This window comes from Sinocyclocheilus rhinocerous, unplaced genomic scaffold (genome assembly GCF_001515625.1).
Source record: "Sinocyclocheilus rhinocerous isolate Xijiao unplaced genomic scaffold, SAMN03320098_v1.1 scaffold2138, whole genome shotgun sequence".
Lineage (NCBI taxonomy): Eukaryota > Metazoa > Chordata > Actinopteri > Cypriniformes > Cyprinidae > Sinocyclocheilus > Sinocyclocheilus rhinocerous.
This window is the reverse complement of record NW_015656024.1, coordinates 543,736-563,244: the sequence shown is the minus strand read 5'-3', so window position 1 is coordinate 563,244 and position 19,509 is coordinate 543,736. Positions and strand designations below refer to the sequence as shown.

Sequence of the window (19,509 nt, the reverse complement as noted above, 5' to 3'; positions counted from 1 at the left end):
TGGAAGTATCTGGAAGGATTGAGGTGGGATTCTTGGATGTCTGAGGGGCACATTCAACTTTTTTGTTTGGTTTCCATTAACTGAAATGGAAACAGATTTATTTGAAGAGTTTTTCCAAGACATTTATTGTCATTTATGATGTCATACTGCCTGGTCATGGTCACACATGTCATGTGGTCAGTTGATAAATGTAATGGGAAACCTATGGTTAATTTCTTTAAACTCACATGTCTCAGGGCAACAGTCTTAACTGAGAACTTATAATTATTTATTTCATATCTATTTATATATATATATATTTTACAAGGGTTCAATTTTCAAGTTCCTACTTCATGTATGTCAAATGACATATTCTTTAGTTTCTTTAGGATCTTCAGCCATTTGTGACATGAGAATCCATGAAAGAGATTTTAATTTAGTTTGATCATGGAATATTTTGTTTAAATGTGTACATTATTTAAGACACGAGAGATAAATTAAGCAGAACTCCGTTCCAGGCATTCTTAGCATATCATTTGGGAGGTGTCCTGAGATACTTTGACCCATTAATCATACAGCACTATGTAGATAAGCTAGATATAATACATCACTGAGTAATGCAGACACCATCTTAAGTAAACTCACATTTGTTGAGCGAACACAGTGAGAAGCTTTGGTCTTTGTGAACATCTGACATATACAAATGGGCCAGTCAGGATCCAGACACAAACCTGAAGCCCGCATCCTCCTCTTAGGGCTCGACGGAGCTGGAAAATCAACACTTCTTTACAAACTGAAATACAATGAGGACTTCCACACGGTTCCTACTATTGGATTCAATGTAGAAATGATCGAAGCGAAGAAGAACAGGGACAAAATCACCCTGACCGTGTGGGACGTTGGAGGGCAGGTTAAGATGCGAGCGCACTGGAGGAATTTTTACCAGGACACAGCTGGAATTGTGTTCGTCGTGGACTCTTCTGATATTAAGCGTCTGGACAAGGCCAAGAGCGTACTGGAACAGACCTTAAAGAGTGACCTCCTCAGGGGACTCCCGGTGGTGGTTCTTGCCAACAAGCAAGATATTGTAGGAGCTGCAATGGTAACTGAGATCACAGAGCAGTTTAACCTGATAAAGAGTTGCAGTGATCGAGACTGGTTCATTCAGCCGTGTTCGGCGCTGACTGGAGCGGGTCTGGTGGACGGCTTCAGACGAATGGCACACCTGGTGAAAATGACACCTGAGGACAATAACATCAAAGAGACTGTGAAGTATATAAGATCAAAATCGGGTATGTCAATGAAGAAATAGTCCACATGGTAACTTATTAACCACTTTTTATGAAAGGTTATGTACACAATGCTACTAAATTTGGATAGTTCATAACATGTGAACTGAATGAAAAATGAAGCAGGCTACTGAAAGATACCGATCGTTATACTTGGGTTATAAATGAATTATTCTTAAATTCATTAATATAGTAACCAAGACTGTTTAGAAAGATAAAAATCTTAAATGTCTGTAATGAAATAAATGCCCATACAAACAGCAGAACCTGTTAACCACACTTACAAAAAGTTATGTTAACAAATGAGCTCATACTAGTTGTTCAGAATCATGTGAACTGAATGGGAAGTTGAGGTATAAGGAACCATAAAAGGGTCTAAATATTACCTTGAATTATTAAATGTATTAACATATGCTATAAAGTACGTAAAGAACTTATGCATTTTTATTTAATGTACAATTTTTACTTACATTTGTTATAAAACACATATTTGATAACCAGACTTTTAAAAGGTTATGTAAATCATGTGAACTAAATGAGAAATTGATAAAAGATACCATAAAAGGTGCCAAATGTTACTTTAAATTATAATTCATGAATATGTGACCCTGGACCACAAAAAAAAATCCTGTCAAGTTTTCAAAATTGAGATTTATACATCTGAAAGCTGAACAAATAAGACTTTCCATTGATGCTTGTTAGAATAGGACTGTATTTGGCTGAAATGCGATTTGAAAATCTGGAATCTGAGGGAGCAAAAAAAAAAAAAAAACTAAATCGAGAAAATCACATTTAAAGTTGTCCACAAAGTCCTTAATGCATATTACCAATCAAAACTGAAGTTGATATATTTACGGTAGGAAATAAAAAATAAAAAAAAGGAACATGACCTTTACTTAATATCCTAATGATTTTTGGCATAAAAGAAACCTATAAATTTTGACCCATGTTTTTGGCTATTGCTAGAAATATACCAGTGCAATTTAAGACTGGTTTTGTGGTCCAGGGTCACATTTATTAATACATGTTGGGAAATGATATTTATATATAGAGAGATATAGATAATGAACGTGCAATTTATTTCTTTAAATCAAACAAAGTTCCAACAATTGAGATGTATGAATTTTAATGCATGAACATACTATTTCTGTGACCACAGCATCTGCAGTAATGGCAAGGACCAAGATGAGATGTTCTAAAACTTTAGAAAAGGTTGTCCGTTTCCATTTTTTCTTGGGCTCATTTTTCTTATGCGGAAGGTCACGGTTCAAACCCACTCCCCTCTTCTGAACTGAAAAGATCAGAAGCATTAAAGAACAGGGCCTTCTCTAATGGACTAAAGCTTTCAGTCTCTTGATCGGTTTTAAACTCCAGCTCATCTGTCACAGGACTTGTCTCAGTCGAGTTGAATAAGAGCTCCAGCTCCTCAGTGACGGATGATAAGACCTCAGCTGGGCCGGACTGCAGGTACCCAGTTGATTGGGTGGTGGTTTCTTGCTTTGGGATCAGAAACAAAGGACCTAATGTGGCAATCTTGCTCCAGTCTGTTATAAAAAATAAAAAAAAAAGAAGGGTGTTTAAGTGCCACATAACTTGAATAAATAAAAACAGTTGAATGAAACAAAAAAAAAACAAAAGTGGAAACCTTTGTTCGAGTCCGTTTGTCTCTTCGACACACCACTGGCATATTGCCTTGAACGAAAGAGAGCTTTAAAGGGTTCCAATGACTGACCAGGTCTCACATGATAGAAATCAGCAGAGCTTGGTTTTGGGGCCAAATAAGGCTGCTTGACGGGAGTGGCTGGCGTGATGCGGAAAGGCTGGATTGGTTCAGGCTCTGCCGCAGCTTGTCTGGATGGCTCACAGGTGTTACAAACCTCATCACTTCCATCCACAGACTGCCACCTGCAACATCCACAGGGATCTTACATAAAGAGCAACTGGTTGATACAAAGACTTGATACAAGCCAGTCATTACCTTCCATCAATAGAAGAACATGCTCGATTCTGAGAGCTCACAGGATAGGCAGCAGGGACCGCTTTTAGGTAACATGTGATGAACACCTGTTTCAAATAAAACCAGGAGGTATTGCAGAATTAGATTACGCAGACAAATAGTAGTCAACCAAAAATAGTCATTTACTCATCCTCATGTTGTTCCAAACCTATATGACTACACAACACAATGGGATTTTAAAGAGGGTTCTGATATATATACACACATAAAATAAAAAAAAAAGTCAGTGTCTATCATGCCATACGCGATTTTCTATGAAATCTGTCGCTCCAAGTGGCAAAATTCTGTACACAAGTCACGTAGTATCTTTCGGTCTCGGACAATCTTCATTCTTGGGTGAACAATCCTTTCAATTAATCTTAATTTCTGCTCACCAAGTTGCTGGTCAATTTGTAGAATCTGAAGGCATCCAGTTGCAGGTTTAATTTGTTGCCTTGGCTCCTCGGCAAGAACTTGGAGCGGGAGTACGAACTCCTACTGTCTACAAGACATCTGAAAGCGGTCTACATGATTAGAGCTTCCTTTCCAGAAGTTCAAAATGCTGAATTCAAGTGTACAAAGAAACCGGTGGAGTGTTTCTCAGTGCCAAGACAAGTAAACAGTTCTTGCATACCATTTTCTACATCCCTTTGGATACACTTATTAGTTTAACTACACGACCAGTGTCATTTAGCACCAAATTGGTAATTTCAGGACCAGAGTTTAAATCTAATAGATGCGGTAATCAATTAAAATCTGACGAACTGACAAAACTCACCCATGATAATCCACAAAAGAATATTTGATGTCACTAGGAACCACGCCATATGTTGGTGTAGCCACACACCAGTCAATAAACAGGAGGAGGGGGAAGTGATTGGCCAAGGTAACCGATGCTTGAAGGTGTATCGCATCCCCAAGGAAATAGACATTCGAGCCCCTCTCATACTGCCAATCATCTTAAAAAAAATAAATTAAAAAAAATATATATAAATAAATAAAAGTTAAATAATTCTGAAGCAGAATGTGGTGACTTTAAAATACTATACCATTCATCAGTCGGAGGCTAAACTCCAGATAATCTGTGGCAGAAACAGTGGAAACAAATGGGATCCAAGTGGGTGCCACTGCCGCACTGTCAACACCGTACCGCCTTAAGAGCATGTAAAACAAAAAAAGTTAAAGCTAAAATAAATCTAAAATTAAGAAATCTGAGGTTTGTCAGCACACCTCCGGTATTGGCACTGAACAGGTATGACTGCACCTTCCTGGCGAAGTACACCATCAGGAGACGGTAGAGGGGAGTACACAATGACATTTGAATATACTAGAGAGTCTCCAGTTACCTGAAAAGACAAATTAAACACCACATGCGTTTGTGAACTATTTACCAATAGTTTACAAGTATCACCTAACAGCGGTTCCCTGTTCTTTGAGGCCTGCCAAGCTGGTCGCCTACTAGTCTTCCAGTCAGACTTAAGTGACAAGAAGCAAAACTCATAGAAGACCACCAGAAAGCAGGTTTGTGGCCAGTTAAGACAAGGTATTTTTCAGCAGAATACCCATATGTAAAACGTCTTCCGATGGTTTGTGAACTTACATGTAGTTCGGTTCCACAATCTCTGAAATAAGCAAATATGGTCAACTGTGATGGTCCGGTTTGCAGGGCTCCACATGATGCTGCAGACACTTTGTCCAGCAGTGATGGGGAACCCAGCCACAGCTCCTCAGCATAGACTGGAAAGCCCGACGCAAACAGGTCTACGTTCATCACAACCTCTATCGCATCTTCATGGCAGTACACGGACACTGTTTTCTGACGCCGTTGTGGAACGGGGTCGTTTATTTTAGGCGGAATTTGCGGAATCGCGGCCTGATATTGACTGCTCAACAGCTGCTGGCTTGCCAAAGGCCCTCCTTGCTGGAATGTACGAGGAGACATGCGAGGATAACATTCAGTGAGCAGGGGCGTCATAAGAAAGACAACGATACACCATGTTAACGTGCTACTCAGCCACATCTCGTCAGCTAAATAATTATATCAGAAATAATTATAATAAATAATATATATCAAAATAAAACCAGCTTATCGAGCATGCACATACAAAAACCCGTAGGTCGCCGTTTTATCACGGAATAATGAAAAACGCTTCTTATTCTAGCATTAACTGCCTAATCACTCACCCAAACCACATACACCTGATTTCTATTATTTTAGGCCAATCAGGTTCCATGAAAATATTTAGAAGCAATGACGTTGCTGCACCTGTGCGTACGATATGAGGCTATTTAAACTATTTAAGAACTTTTTGATATTTTTAAACCTATTTAGATTTTTGAACTTCATATGCAGTGCAACAAATGATCTTTTAAAAGTTAATTTTTAAAAACAAATATTCCATGTAAACCCCCAATAATGTAACAAAAACTGCATTTGTAATTGTTCAACTACAAAAATACGTTTAAAATGAAGCAATAAGCTTTATAAGATGTTATAAATTCACTAAACCACGGCTTCTTGGAGCTTATTGCATTATTTTAAATGTGGTTATTCCATAACCACTATTTCCATATATACATGGTTATTCCATATACGTAGTAAGGTTTCACAGAATAAAACAGAGCAAATAAAGTGTAATGATATAAATAAAAACAGCATTCTTCCACCAAACAATGTAGTTCCTCAGAAACCATTGTGGTTCCAACAAAGTAGTTGCCGAGCAACACACAGAAGTAAACAAAGGTGTATATTTGTAGTGTAATTTACAACAGGGTCGAACGCAGCTCAACCAATCAGAATCAAGAACCGGAACTATCCGTTTTATAAGAATGACTGTGCTGGGTGTGTGTGCTCGGGGTGTGTGTGTGTTCTGTTGTGTGTGTGCACTTTGGATGGGTAAATGCAGAGCACTAATTCCGAGTATGGGTAACCATACTTGGCCACATGTCACGTCACTTTCACTTTTTCACTTTAGTTTGAGGTCTTCAAACAGAAATCTGAGGGCTGTGAGAACGAGAGTCAAGCGGAGACATTAAACTAAATTCTTCTTCTAAAATTAAAATGCACCATAACAGACATAAAGCAGCCAGAGCGGCAAATCCTTTCAGTTCTTGTTTTTGTGTTTATGGCATGAGGTATTAACTGGCAAGAGGACAGCTTCGTGCTGCTGCTTCTTCAATTACACATCATGGCAGTGGTTTTCTTCTTCTTTTTTTTTCCCCCAGCAGAAATGTCACAGGAACAGGAAAAAGCCTGGGAAGACAAATATTAATTGTTAGTTTCAGTTTTATATTGTTTAGTTTTTAACCAAATTATAAACTCATTCTTACCAATGGCAGATGCCCATCATGGACCCTCACAAGAAGGAGCAAACCTTCTGTGTCCTGAAGGGGTTGGTGCTTGAAGACACACCGGTCAGCAGAGGATCTTGTAGGGCGTTCTGAATGCAGAACTGTTGAAGATCTGCAGCCGCCTGAGAAACCTACATATCCACAAAAAAAAATCACAACATCTCACAATTGTCTTGGAAATGGAAATATTAAGTGGGTTGCATACACAATCAGTTGAAATGCTAAATACATAATCATACTAACAGTCACACGAATACATTGGAAAATGGGTGTAATATTAGAGTATTTTGTATTTATTGCCTACGTTTCTTATATATCAATAAGGGAGGGTTCTACTTAAACTAACGTTACCCATTCTAGCTAGTTAGGCATAGATCACATTTCTTTTCCAGAGTCTGTATAATGCTCAGTTTGTTTAATTGATATTAGTACTACTTCACTACAATATAAAATTATTTTAATAACACAACTGAGAAGAAGGCTCTGAAACAAAGCTAACGGGCTACAGGTCCACGCCCAAGCTCAACCCGGCGGCTAACTCTCTAGCTTCAGTTTCCTCAGAAATACAAATTAAGAAATTAAACCACTAACAAAACAAACCTTTACTCTGTTGATGTTTGCTTCGAAGCGCAACTGCTGAACGATTTTCTTCATCGCAACAATGTTTGATGAGCCCGACATGATGTCTGATATTTCTAATCGATGTGCAACAGCGAAGACAAAAGTTGTGAGCAGGCGGTTTCCGGTTGGTTCAGTCCGGAAGTGCACGAGTCAAACGATTCCCTTCGCGTTTTTTTCCGAAACCTACTATGGCGAAAGCGTCACTCATGAATATTAATAAGACCCTGGCAAGTGACCTTCTGCTTGAGTTCTTTAGTCTAGTTAATATTCATGAGATAAGCCTTCGGCGTAGTATGATTGGGTTATCCGTCAGCCGCAGTACAACGCCCACTTGCCAGCGTCAGCCAATCAGCAAATCAGTTGAGGGTACTGCGCAAACGTAATTTATTAATTAATTAATATTCATAACCTAGTAGAAAAACAACGAGGAACCGAACTTGTTTTCATATCGTATTCAGAACGTTCAACCTATACGCCACCTGTTGGCGATTAGATATTATATTATACATCATATGTATATTTTCCTCTGATCTATAATAGAGAATTATTATCATTATACATAAATCAGTGATATTTTCTCGGTTTTGCTTTTTTTTTTTATCGATAATATGAATGATACTCGGCATTAATGATTCTGTTTATGACTAGAATGCTATGTAAATCCTGAATTACTTCTCAATATTCATTATGTTGAAAAGTGTATTACAAAACAGGAATTATTATGGCAACAAGACAGTCCAATAAAATGCGTTCTAGACTGTTGGCTCAATTAGATTGGTTTGTCTTATTTGCAAAGCACAACTGATTGGTAGAGCTTTCAAAACAAATTTCCCCACAGCAACCTTTGAAGTACTATGTAGTCCCATTTCCTGTAAAAAACTCTTTGGATTTCACCTGAGAGATTTCATTTGTTTCACGATCACGCGATTCCAGTTTTTGGCCCACTTTTGCTCTAAATTCATCTTGTCTTTATCAAACTGTTCACGATGTTTTTCTGCCCTACGGTACTCAATCATAGGACCGGGTGCTTTGCCACGATTTGGTAAGTTCTCGTTTCTTTCTATTGAGTTTTAGCACTGTTAAGGTGTGCTTATATTCACAGTATGAAAAATCCATAATTAGGACTTGACCATTTTAAACAGTAGGCTATAATGTTAAAACTGAGGCATAACTATTAATATCTAACTAAATATAAAAAATTTTCAGGTTGGCGGCCACTAAAGGACGAAAGATCAGTCGGAGAGATCTGCTCAAAGTCAATGTCCAGCGCACTTGGTTTGTATCTTTTCTGTGTAATGAAAAATCATACATGACTGGTGAACTATTTTCTACATAATCAAATTTAAAGACAGTTGATGGGATCATCCATATTGGGTTCATGTCTGGCAGTTAGGGGTTTTTATTATTGGAGTTTTTTTTAATGGAGTTAAAAAAACCATTATTATTATGCATCAAACAATAAATATAGAACAGATAGAGTCTGTACAGGAATACAATTACATCAAATCTAAAATTAAATCAAATCAACATCTATATATTTTGCCACAATGATCTTAAAATGAACTTGTTCTGTCTAATTGGGAATGCAGTATTTGTGAGGAAACAACACAATGGATTTTTTTTTTTTTTTTTAATTGCAAACAATTCAATGTCATCTGAACATAAGGAAGAGAAGAGAAGGGAAAAAAAAGTTGACAATGACTGTTAAAAGAGAAAGATGCATTTAAATAGCTTTTTTATGAACATAAAGAAAGGCAGGAACAGAACAAATAAAGAAAAGAGGATAAAAAAAAAAAACACCACCAAAACAAGTATTAATCACAGTACATGAAAGATCTCATCATATCTCTTCAAAAAAGAAATACATTTTTTGTTATTAATTTCTGTTCTCAATGTGCTTCACAGCTGTGACATCATGGATTACGTGTTGATCAGAGTCCCGCCCCCTGTATTGGGATTGCCCCGCCCACGTTTCTCCCTGTACCTGTCCTCTCAGCTGCAGTATGGAGTGGTGCTTGTCTACCACAGACAGTGTGACTTTTTGTTAGGTTGGTGTGCTAAAACTTGAGGGTAGATGATCATTTGTTGGTTGTTCAAAAATATTCACATGTATACTTTTATAAGGAAATTAATGAAATGCCCCTAATATATTCTTTAGGCTTGATTTGCTAAAGATTGATTTAGCTGGAAGACGGCATGTAACAAAAGAAGGTTTTTGCTGTTTCGACTGCATCTTTGCTCTTTTAAGATGACAAAGTGTAGTCTTGGAGCTGATAAGGATCATGAAATTTGTAGAATTTAGAGATTTTGATGTGTCCATTGATTGTGTTTCTGTAATAGTTTGTTAATGATGTTTTCTCAGAGGACACTCAGGGGGCAATAGATAGATTGCTCCGCCTCAACGCGAAGTCCAACATTGATATGAGGGATGAAGAAACCAGGTCAAGCGTTTTATTTCTTAGATATTTTTTATTATGAGCATAAATTATATTATAATGCAGATGAATGGAACCCTGTTTATGTTTTCTTCTCTTCATGACAGCAATGTCTGATAAATGATTTAAAGTTTTTTTCTTTTATTAGTTATTTTGCACTGTTAGTTACTTCTATTTAGCAGGGACAGTGCACATAATTAAACATTACTGTAAATATGACAGAATATGCCATCTGCAGTCCCTGCACAGAATGTTACAGATACAAATGACAATTACAAAAATAATTCAAATATACATTTCATGCTATTTTTAGATTTGCACAAGCAACATTGCCAAAACAGCATTTGTAACCCATTTTGACACATTTACAGATGAACGGTATGGCCAGTTTTTCTGTTTTTCAAAAAAGGTTACGACTTTTTTTTTTTTAAATGAAATGCAAAATATGACAAGGAACCTGTATTAAGACAAAAAAAAAAAGGTTCTATTGTCGTATAATGCTGACATTAAGTATAGTATATCACAAGTTTGTTGGCCTCTTAAAATGTGAATGGCTACGAGTAAAATGAAAAAAAAAAAAATGTCTTCCAAGTAACAATTACAGAGCTTTTTTTCAAGTTAAGGTTAAAAGCAAACAAAAATTTTAAATCCAGAATATTGGGTTAGAGCAACAGGACAAAGGTAAAATAAAATAAAATAAAATAAAAAAAGATGCAGAGCTTGAAACATATAAGATGTTTCACATTTACAGTTCCTCAACTTCCTCCTTCTTCTTCTTCTCAGGCAGAGTCACATGATCCCAGATGCTGCTGCACTATTTGATGAAACAGAGGGAGCGAGGGATCCATTCTTTGGCGTTATGGAGACTGGTTATGGCCTGCCAAGTCCAAGCAGCCTCATTCAGGTGGATGCAACTCAAAGACGAATTTCAAAACTTTCTATTTATCAAGAAACAAAACTGTATCATGCTTTCCACCAAAATATTAAGCATCACAACTGTTTTCAGCATTGATAATAATAATAATAATAATAATAAATGTTTCTCGAGCAGACATCAGTATATTAGAATGATTTCTGAAGGTTCATTTGACACTGAAGACTGGAGTAACGTTGCTGAAAATTCAGCTTTGCATCACAGGAATAAATTACATTTTAAAATATATTCAAAGAGTTTTACTATTTACTGTATTTTTTGATCAAATAAAAAAATGCAGCCTTTGTGAGTATTAGAGACATAAAAAAATCTTACCGACCCCAAACTTTCAAGCAGGTAGTGTAATTTCTAGGTGTTATTAATTAATCACTGAATCTTCTGAGTTAAGGATGGGTTTTATCAGTCATGTGTAGTCTAACCTCTCTCACTGTGGCTCAGCGAATGGAAGAGGTCTTACCTGAGCAAGTCCCACCCACTAGAGAACCAACACCACCTTCAGATGGTGAGTACTGTAATGTGATCCATTGCCATAGCAGCACACGTTTACAAATATCAATAGTCTTTCAAATGATGCTATGGGAATTTGCACAGTCAAAGAAATGTATTTTGTGTATTTCTAAAGCTCCTTATTTCCCCTCTAGGCATCACGGCCAGCCAGGAGTCCATCACCCTGACAGAAAGAGAGCCAGTCATCATGCCTGAGCCAGAGGTACAGCTGTCACTCAGTATTATCACCATATGTACATAATCGCTGTATAAAATCCAGCTGTGTGTATCCTGAATGCTGTTTCTCTCATTCCTCAGTTTGAAGGAGCAGATCTGCTGGAGTCTGACATGATCGAGCTACTGCTGGAGCAGCCAGATCACTTTCTCGAGCGTGAGTGATGGCAACATGCTGTTTTCATTCACACCCATAATTATGTGCAGTAATTATCCAGATCCAGATTACACATGCACAGACTAACTGTTCAAATCACACGAAACATGTCCTGGTCATATTTCAGAACATGCCATGTCATGTTCATATTTCACTATGAAATCAGTTAATTTTATGAAAAGAATTTATATATTCATCCTTTTCATCCTTTTTCGTCTGTCTGTCTGTCTGTCTATCATCTATCTGTCTGTCTGTCTGTCTATCTATCTGTCTGTCTGTCTGTCTGTCTGTCTATCTATCTATCTATCTATCTATCTATATAATAGTAATACTTTTTAATGTGAAGTTACTATTGTGTTATTTAATACTTTATTTAAAAAATCGTTCACCCAAACATTGATGGCAGCCATTGACTTCCATAGCATTTTTTTCATGTAAGTCAATGGCTCAAATTAACTGTTTGGTTACAGACATTCTTCAAAATATCTTCTTTTGTGCTCAGTAGATGAAAGGAACTCATACTGGTTTGGAACAACCTGAGTGTGAGCAAATGATGACAGAATGTTTTCATTTTTAGGTGAACTATCCCGTCAGGTTTTCTGGGATTTGCCCAAACACTCATAATGAGTCGGTCCTCGGTTCATGTGGTTTCATCAATTTCAAAATCAAAATGAGTTTTAGGCTTAAATTTGAGAAGTGCTTGTTTTTTTGCAGGTGACGACGAGAGGCAGCTGGAGATAGACAGGGAAAGAGAGCAAATAGAGAAAGAGACAGAAGAGGACAGAGAGCCCAGGATGCCTGATGAAAGAGAGCAAGAGAGAGCAGCGCTTGAGCGAGAGACAGCCAGAGATCTGACAACATCAGTCTCTTTAGATCTGTACGTTTAGAGAATCACACTCAAACTTAGACTTACGCTTATGTCTTTTTCAGTAAGCTTTCAGTAAACAAAGGATACTAAAAATGGAAAACTTTTAAGGTTTAAGGCTTTAAAGTCCCAGTGAAATCAAAATCTTTAATCCGGAATCTCTTTCTCGAGTTTTCACCTTGGATAGTCTATTGTTAGGGCTGCATCCCTGTTGAAAAAAAAAAACAGCATATGCTGGTTAGGTATGTTTTGAAGCATGGCGGCAGGTTTGAGCTGGCTTAAGCTGGTCCTAAGCTAGTCCTAAATTACTAGCTCCTGCTGAGGACTATCTTAAACCAGCTCATGACCAGCTAAATACCAACTTAAACCAGCAGTTATGCTTCAAAACATACCTAACCAGCATATGCTGTTTGTTTTTTTTAACAGGGATGATTAATCATATTTTAATCGTGATAATGATTTCTGCTTTTCTCAATTATTTAAGCATTATCATTTGCGATATTGACTAGCTGGTAATATGTATCCTTTCTTAATTTGACATTTAAAATGATATGATCAGTAAGTCATGGCAAAAAAATTTTTTTTACATTATTTTAACTTATCAAAATAAGCTGAGCAATTTCAACTTGTTTTTATAAGTTATATATTGGTTTAATGTAATTTAAGTTGAAATGACTTATACAATCAAGTAAGGCAGCAACTGAACTAAAATACAGTAGATGAAAATGTTTTACTGTAAAGCCTCCAAAAGCGTTCAGGCTTGGGGTTGCCAGATGTCAAGTGTTTAAATCCCCCAATCAGGGCTATTCTCTTATCCTCCTAGACTTTGATGATTTGAAACACTGGCAAACATGTATGCTGGAGTTTAGTGAATATTCTGCTCAAATGAAAGTCTTTGTTCCTTCACAAGCCTGCTTGTGCTATTTCCTGCGACTAAATCTGCGAGAAAACCATCTCAGTGAGAAACTAATAAATCCATGAATCTTGACTACGTTGTTTGCCATTGTGGCTCCCGAAATACACTTATGCATCCTCTGTGCTACAATACAAAATCATTTTTGGAATTAATATTATGCATCAAATGTATAGGCAAAAAACTGCTTTCAATTCCAGGGGCTAAAAAGTAATATAACTTAATGTTATATGGGTTGAAAAACATCAAACCAATGCTTTAAGATGATGATTTTCCAGGGCACAGATCACTGGCGCATCAAGCCAGGAGGCTGTCCTGCTGCCTGAGGAGGATCTGGGGCTGCCCATGGAAATGCCTGTGTTAGAAGAACAAGAAAAGACCCCGGTATCTGTGTCTATGCCCATGCCGTCCCCTCCGCCAGGCGAAGAGGAGAAAATGGGTGTTGAACCCAGAGAAGAGAGGGCAGTGAGAGAGTGGAGCCCTGATCTTGAGGTGTGTTACGTTTTGAGGTCTGTCTTCATCCTGCATCAAAGCATTTGCCATCAAGCCCCGTGTGTCCCTCTGTCAGCCTGCTGTCGTGAGGCCTGAATCCCCTACAGAGCGGAGGAAGAGGAGGAGACAGCTGCTCTTCATTGATGAAAACACGCAGATCCCTCAAGAGGAAATGAGGGCCCGGATTGATGACGTCGAGACAGAGACCAGGCCATTGGTAAATCTAGAATGATCTGCATTCTTCAAGTCAGCGTTATTTTGTGTATAATAGTAAAATGGTGTAAATGGTGTTTTTTCTTCTAGGCATCTCTTGTCAAACCACCGTTTGAGAAGAAGGGTGCTAAAGAACTACTCGAGAACCCTTGCATGAGTAAGTTGGTCGTAATGAAAAATAAACCTGCAATTTGCAAAGAGCCAAATATACAGTTTAATACGACCACTGTAAAGAATTTTTTAAAAAGTAAAGATATTTTCTGTTTTAAATAAATGCTGCTCTTTTGAACTTTCTATTCATCAGAGAATCCATAAAAAAGTATCACAGGAATACATTACATTTTAAAATATATTCAAATACAGAAAAGTTATTTTATATCATAATATTTGACCATATTACCGTTTTACTGTATTTTGAGCAAATAAATGCAGCCTTGCTGAGCAGAAGAGACTTAAAAAAATTACAGATCCCAAACATGTAGTTTAATTATATTTCCATGAACATTAAGCCCATTTTCCTCTTAAATACTCATTGGTGTACTGTGAAAAAATCTCATTTAATCATCCTCTCCAGACACAATATTTTAAAATAAAGGCATAAAATTAAAATAAGTGAAACATACATTTATATTGTGCTTTAAAGCACTAAAATACATTGCTTTACGAAATAGATGTACATATGTACATAAAGATTTATACACATGCATATGAAAGGAGTTTAAAAAAGCAGCAATAAAAAGAATAAAAAATGCAAAAATATATAATAGAATTAGACATAAAAATAAATGTTTAATTTTCATGAAAATGTTTTTTTTTTGTATTGCTTTTGGGGACAAATATGACCTATATGGATATTTCATGACAGTTTCCATGATATTTACTGAAGCATCTTTAGCTTTACCCCTTTATATAGTCCAGAGCTTAAAGGAACACTCCACTATTTTTGAAAATAGGCTCATTGTCCCCAGCACGCTCCCTGTGCAAGCAGGTGGTCACGTTGGTTATGTTGACGGAAGTTAGCCTATTTTCAGGCGCTGTGTAATATCATTGCGCCGGCTGAATGGATTCGAAAACGGTAAAACTCTAGGGGAGTTGGAAAATGAGTCTATTTTCAAAAATAGTGGAGTGTTCCTTTAAGCTAAAGGTCATGTTATTGACAGTGAAGTGTTATGCTTACACAGGCCTTCCACCTGAAATCCTGGCACTATGGAAACAGGCCGCGGTCCTGAGGCCCATCCCACCGTCCCGGCAGCGCAGGGAGGTTCCTGTAGCTGAGGAAATACCAGAGAGAGAGCAGGAGAGACCAGAACCAGGACAGAGAGAGGAGGAGAGAGAGCTTAGCTCAAAAGAGGTTAGCATTCATACTGTACCATGTGTCCCACTAACACTATTACATTCTGAGTTATAACTCGTCCCATACAGACATGATTAATACATTACATCAAGATTAACAAACTTCCCCTGAGTCCCCCTGAGATTTTACGATAATTTTTGTATAATTTAACTACATATTTGAATGTTCTCAGTTCTCTGATGTTGGTTTGATGGTCACATGACATGCAGGCAAACAAATCCATTATTTGTAGTAGGTATTTTGTTTTGATTGATTTTTATTATTAAGTACATTGTAAAGACATCTACTATAAAGCGGGACACAAAATTGTAAATACACTCAAAAAATAGGCATAAATTTAGGATTTATGTACTGTATTTGAATTGCATATAAAATTTCCATCCATTTAGACACAGTTTTTAACATAATTAAACATATTTTTTAGTTATACATAAATGAAATAGGTAAGATTTCTGTATTAGTACCAATAAACAGAATATGTTTTAAATACACAATAACCGGGTATATATATTTGTCAGCAATAAATCCAACTGACTATTGCCATATTTTAACCATGTTCATACTTACTTAACTGAATAACTTTTCAACATGAAGAGATTTATCTTGATTTAAAACAATTTATATGAATACATTCTGAAAATATGATTACTTAATAAATTAAATCAAATAGATGGAAAGATCTAATAAACAATAGCATGATTTTTAAGAACAGAAATCTTACCTCTGACAAATGTGCATCACATTAAGTTTATTAGTTTATGTTAAAACTGTGTAAACCAAATGGATGGAAATTTTATATGCAATTCAAATACAAAAACCTTACATTTAGGCCTAAATAATTTTTGAGTGTTTTAGTGACTGATCTTTTTGTCTTACATCCTTACTACTGAAGATTCCCAGAGAAATGTTGGAGTCTGGCCTCTTCCAGCAAGAAACGCCGGGTAAAAACATTAGCACATACTGTATTTGTAGAATAACTTTTTTTGATAGTTGTTGTGGTGTGTTTTGAAGGAAGGGAAAGCAAGAGAATAATAGTTTAGCTGCTACATTTACATACTGAATGTTCATGTTTCAATGAATTGGCAGCCTCTCTGGTGGTTTTGGAGACGACAGACAAGGATTTCTCTCCACTGGAGACTCCTGAAATGAGACGGTGAGAGGAGAGATGCTAAAAGAGAGACAGAAATAGCTGTCGCTGTCAGAAGCGACTGGTTTTTGACACTTGCGAGTTTCACATTCAGTTGCTGCATAATTAAGTGCCTCTGAATAATGACTTAGTATGTGTGTGCTGTCATGGGTTCAGATCCCCTGTTCCAGAAATTCAGTTCGGTCTTGAGGACATCCCAGAAGAGAGGGTCCCAGAGATGGAAGATATTACAAAGGATATCGAGGAAGAATTAAGGTACTGCTGAAAACCGCTTATTTTTGATGTAGGTGTCAATATAAAAGTTTTTTTTACACTACTGTGTTAATATGAGTATTTGCATTTTTTGTTATTTATTGAAAGGCTATTCATATTTATATTACTATAGTCAGGTCCAGTCACATTTATATGTATTGTGCTTTATACAATACAGATGTTTTCAAAGCAGCTTCACTGTAATAAACAGGAAAATAACTGTATTTATGTTGGAAAGTTCTTCAGTTATAAAACAAATACAATTTCAGCTGTAAATCAGCTTTAAAAAGACAATAGTGTCATTATTCAGCTCAGTTTGATTTAATTCAGTTCAGTAAGAGTGTCACTGTTGCATAGTTCATTAGTTATGAAGCGAACTCAGTTTAACTATGAAGCTGCTCTACAGAAGGCAATTGTGTTGTTAGTCAACTCAAGTCAGTTCAGTGTTGATTCAGTTCAGTTCAATAACAGTATCAATGTTGTAGAGTTCATCTGTCATGAAACAATTGTGATTCAGGTATAGAGCAGCTCTACATAAGACATTTTCATTATCCAACTCCATATCCAGCTGAATCAATAAGCTGGCCGAGATACGACTATTTGAAAATCTGGAATGTGAGGGTGCAAAAAAATCTAAATATTGAGAAAATCGGCTTAAAAGTTGTCCAAATGCAGTACTTAATATATAGTTTTAATATATTTACAGTAGGAAATTTACAAAATATCTTCATGGAACACGATCTTTACTTAATATCCTAATTTTGACCCATACGATGTATTGTTGGCTATTGCTACAAATACACCCGTGCTACTTATGACTGGTTTTGTGGTCCAGGGTCACATTTATATTTTCTAAAATTCTGTTCTATTTTTACCAAATTCTGTGTTTTCCATTTGAATCTTTCTGGATTCCATTTGAATTGATTATTTAAAAACAACTTAACGATTTACATTTAGCCTACATTTAGTCATTTAGCAGTCTCTTTTATCCAAAGCGACTTACAAATGAGGACAATGGAAGCAATCAAAATCAACAAAAGAGCAATGAAAGTTTTTTTAAGTATATAATAAATAACAAGAAAACAGACAGATATAGAAAAAGAATAGAGCAAGCTAGTGTTAGAGGCCTCTTTTTTGCTTTTTGTTAATTGTGTAATAAATAAAAAGAAAACAAATAGATGGAATACAAAAAGAATAGAGAAGCTAGTGTTAGTTTTTTTTATTTTTTAAGAAAATTAATAGAGTGCTAAAAGGGGCAAGTTTTTTTAAAGAATAGAATTAGAATAGAGAGTGCTAGAGTTAGAGGATCAAATAAAGATTTATTTATTTATTTACAATAATAGCGCATTTTTTTTCAGAATTTCTGTGCATTGTGTTGTGCATTTGAATTTTTATGGTAATCAAATGAAGACATAAAACATGAATTTATTTTTTAATCAAACAATAATTGAACTAACCCTTTCAATTTTTGACAGACAAAGTGCTGCACAGCAGAGGTTTACTTTTTAAATTAAAATATGGAAGAGACAATTGTGTAATTATTCCTAATAATGTAATAATAATAATTTTATTAGTGGTAGTAGTATTATTACATTATGGCAAGCGTTCAATATGTCTGTAAGATAGTAATATATTTATGTCACAATTTCTTCAAGTTAAACTAAACTTTTATTTTGATGGGTTCCTGTGAAGTCCTTTAAGTTTCTGTGTGTATATGATATGACAGTAGTTTTTTCTCAAAATATCTTACATCAGATCTTTTTCCCAGCATCGCGGAAATCATAGGACCCTAATAATATTTTTTTTAGTATTTTACATTTTTTGCTTTGTCCATTTCAGTGGCGTGTGACTATAGACAGATATAATATCTAATGCATTTTTTTTCTTCTGTTGAAGGCCACAGGATGCTATTGAAGGTTTGGTGACCTTTCACTCTCTGCTGCCCCCTCAGGCCAGCCGCAGAATTGTTGCCCAAATGTTTTTGAGATTGCTAGGTAAGATTATGGCAGAGGATTTACCATTCTATAATGCCTGACAAAATCAATGAAAAGAAATTATGAAATTGAGATTTTGCTGAAAAGAATTGGGAGCACTGGGACTGTTCTCAGAGGGATGACCTACTGAAATCAAATTTATTTTCAACTGAAACATACAAAGACTTAAAGGGAGAAAGAATTATACTGGTCAGGTATACTGTAGGTGATAAATGCCACCCCGTCCCACTTCAGCTGCTATCTGTCTACCCATGAGCCTCCTCACCTGCTAGCTGCCAAAAATGGTGTGAGATTAAGCACCACAATTAACAAAACAAAGGCATTTAAATTCTCCCAAATGCTTAATTTATTGAAAAGTGCAATCACCCGGACAGATATGCTGTCTTGTCTTGTCTTGTCTCGTCTTGTGTTTACAGAGGAAATAGTCGCAGGACAGGTCACAGTGCGACAGGACGAGCCGTATGGTGACATAATCATTTCACAGCTGTAGATCGATGAGGACTGATGAGGACTTGCAATTGTTTCTGGACAAAACTGGTATGAGGATATTTATTCACATGGCTTATTATATCAGTGTTCTGGTTTATGAATTTTGAAACAACTGAAACATTTTTAGTTGTGGTAACGTTACTGATGGTTTAACGCGTTTGTCATTGTTATTTTATTATTGTGATATTTTGTACTCTATGAAAAAAAGTTTTGTCTTTTTAAGAATTAACTTAAGAATATTTTATGCAATGTTTTCTATATTATTCTAATGATACCATGTTTATTACAGTATTTCTGTTTTTACTATA

General features: G+C 36.2%; 4 protein-coding genes across 5 annotated transcripts; 2 read left to right on the top strand and 2 right to left on the bottom strand.

Moving 5' to 3' along the window:
- Positions 1-314: 314 nt before the first annotated feature.
- Positions 315-1,626, top strand: LOC107719289 (ADP-ribosylation factor-like protein 14). The gene has a single exon (XM_016526683.1). The coding sequence runs from the start codon at positions 683-685 to the stop codon at positions 1,289-1,291; it is 609 nt and encodes a 202-aa protein (XP_016382169.1). The 5' UTR covers positions 315-682; the 3' UTR covers positions 1,292-1,626.
- Positions 1,627-2,328: 702 nt separating this feature from the next.
- On the bottom strand, positions 2,329-5,421 carry LOC107719269 (zona pellucida sperm-binding protein 3-like). Of its 2 annotated transcripts, none has more exons than XM_016526660.1 (8): positions 4,865-5,411; positions 4,495-4,610; positions 4,314-4,417; positions 4,043-4,223; positions 3,660-3,777; positions 3,247-3,332; positions 2,914-3,173; positions 2,329-2,812 (listed from the first exon to the last, which is right to left on the bottom strand). In XM_016526660.1, exons 1-8 carry the CDS (start codon positions 5,282-5,284, stop codon positions 2,529-2,531), a joined length of 1,569 nt encoding a protein of 522 aa, XP_016382146.1. In that variant the 5' UTR covers positions 5,285-5,411; the 3' UTR covers positions 2,329-2,528. The 2 variants fall into 2 exon arrangements, with proteins under 2 accessions (XP_016382146.1, XP_016382147.1); XM_016526661.1 differs by having other exon boundaries at positions 2,713-2,812; positions 3,011-3,173; positions 4,865-5,421.
- A 754-nt stretch (positions 5,422-6,175) lies between these two features.
- LOC107719288 (guanine nucleotide-binding protein G(I)/G(S)/G(O) subunit gamma-5) lies at positions 6,176-7,387 on the bottom strand. The gene is made up of 3 exons (XM_016526682.1): positions 7,216-7,387; positions 6,595-6,746; positions 6,176-6,517 (listed from the first exon to the last, which is right to left on the bottom strand). Exons 1-2 carry the CDS (start codon positions 7,294-7,296, stop codon positions 6,621-6,623), a joined length of 207 nt encoding a protein of 68 aa, XP_016382168.1. The 5' UTR covers positions 7,297-7,387; the 3' UTR covers positions 6,176-6,517; positions 6,595-6,620.
- Positions 7,388-8,222: 835 nt separating this feature from the next.
- On the top strand, positions 8,223-19,268 carry LOC107719278 (meiotic recombination protein REC8 homolog). Its single transcript, XM_016526671.1, has 16 exons — positions 8,223-8,240; positions 9,577-9,677; positions 10,455-10,575; positions 11,044-11,107; positions 11,247-11,314; positions 11,410-11,482; positions 12,197-12,359; positions 13,539-13,752; positions 13,829-13,969; positions 14,056-14,122; positions 15,147-15,316; positions 16,212-16,260; positions 16,406-16,472; positions 16,623-16,721; positions 18,615-18,712; positions 19,129-19,268. Exons 1-16 carry the CDS (start codon positions 8,223-8,225, stop codon positions 19,200-19,202), a joined length of 1,587 nt encoding a protein of 528 aa, XP_016382157.1. The 3' UTR covers positions 19,203-19,268.
- Positions 19,269-19,509: the final 241 nt, after the last annotated feature.

Excerpts from the sequence above, each read along its gene's own strand:
- LOC107719289 (XM_016526683.1), top strand. The coding sequence starts at position 683 with ATGGGCCAGTCAGGATCCAGACACAAACCTGAAGCCCGCATCCTCCTC.
- LOC107719269 (XM_016526660.1), bottom strand. The coding sequence starts at position 5,284 with ATGTGGCTGAGTAGCACGTTAACATGGTGTATCGTTGTCTTTCTTATG. Across the intron at positions 4,418-4,494 it reads GTTCAGTGCCAATACCGGAG|GCGGTACGGTGTTGACAGTG; the intron begins GTGTGCTGACAA and ends CATGCTCTTAAG. Across the intron at positions 3,174-3,246 it reads TGTTCTTCTATTGATGGAAG|GTGGCAGTCTGTGGATGGAA; the intron begins GTAATGACTGGC and ends TGGATGTTGCAG.
- LOC107719288 (XM_016526682.1), bottom strand. The coding sequence starts at position 7,296 with ATGTCGGGCTCATCAAACATTGTTGCGATGAAGAAAATCGTTCAGCAG. Across the intron at positions 6,747-7,215 it reads CAAACATCAACAGAGTAAAG|GTTTCTCAGGCGGCTGCAGA; the intron begins GTTTGTTTTGTT and ends GTGGATATGTAG.
- LOC107719278 (XM_016526671.1), top strand. Across the intron at positions 16,473-16,622 it reads GAGACTCCTGAAATGAGACG|ATCCCCTGTTCCAGAAATTC; the intron begins GTGAGAGGAGAG and ends TCATGGGTTCAG. Across the intron at positions 18,713-19,128 it reads AATGTTTTTGAGATTGCTAG|AGGAAATAGTCGCAGGACAG; the intron begins GTAAGATTATGG and ends TTGTGTTTACAG.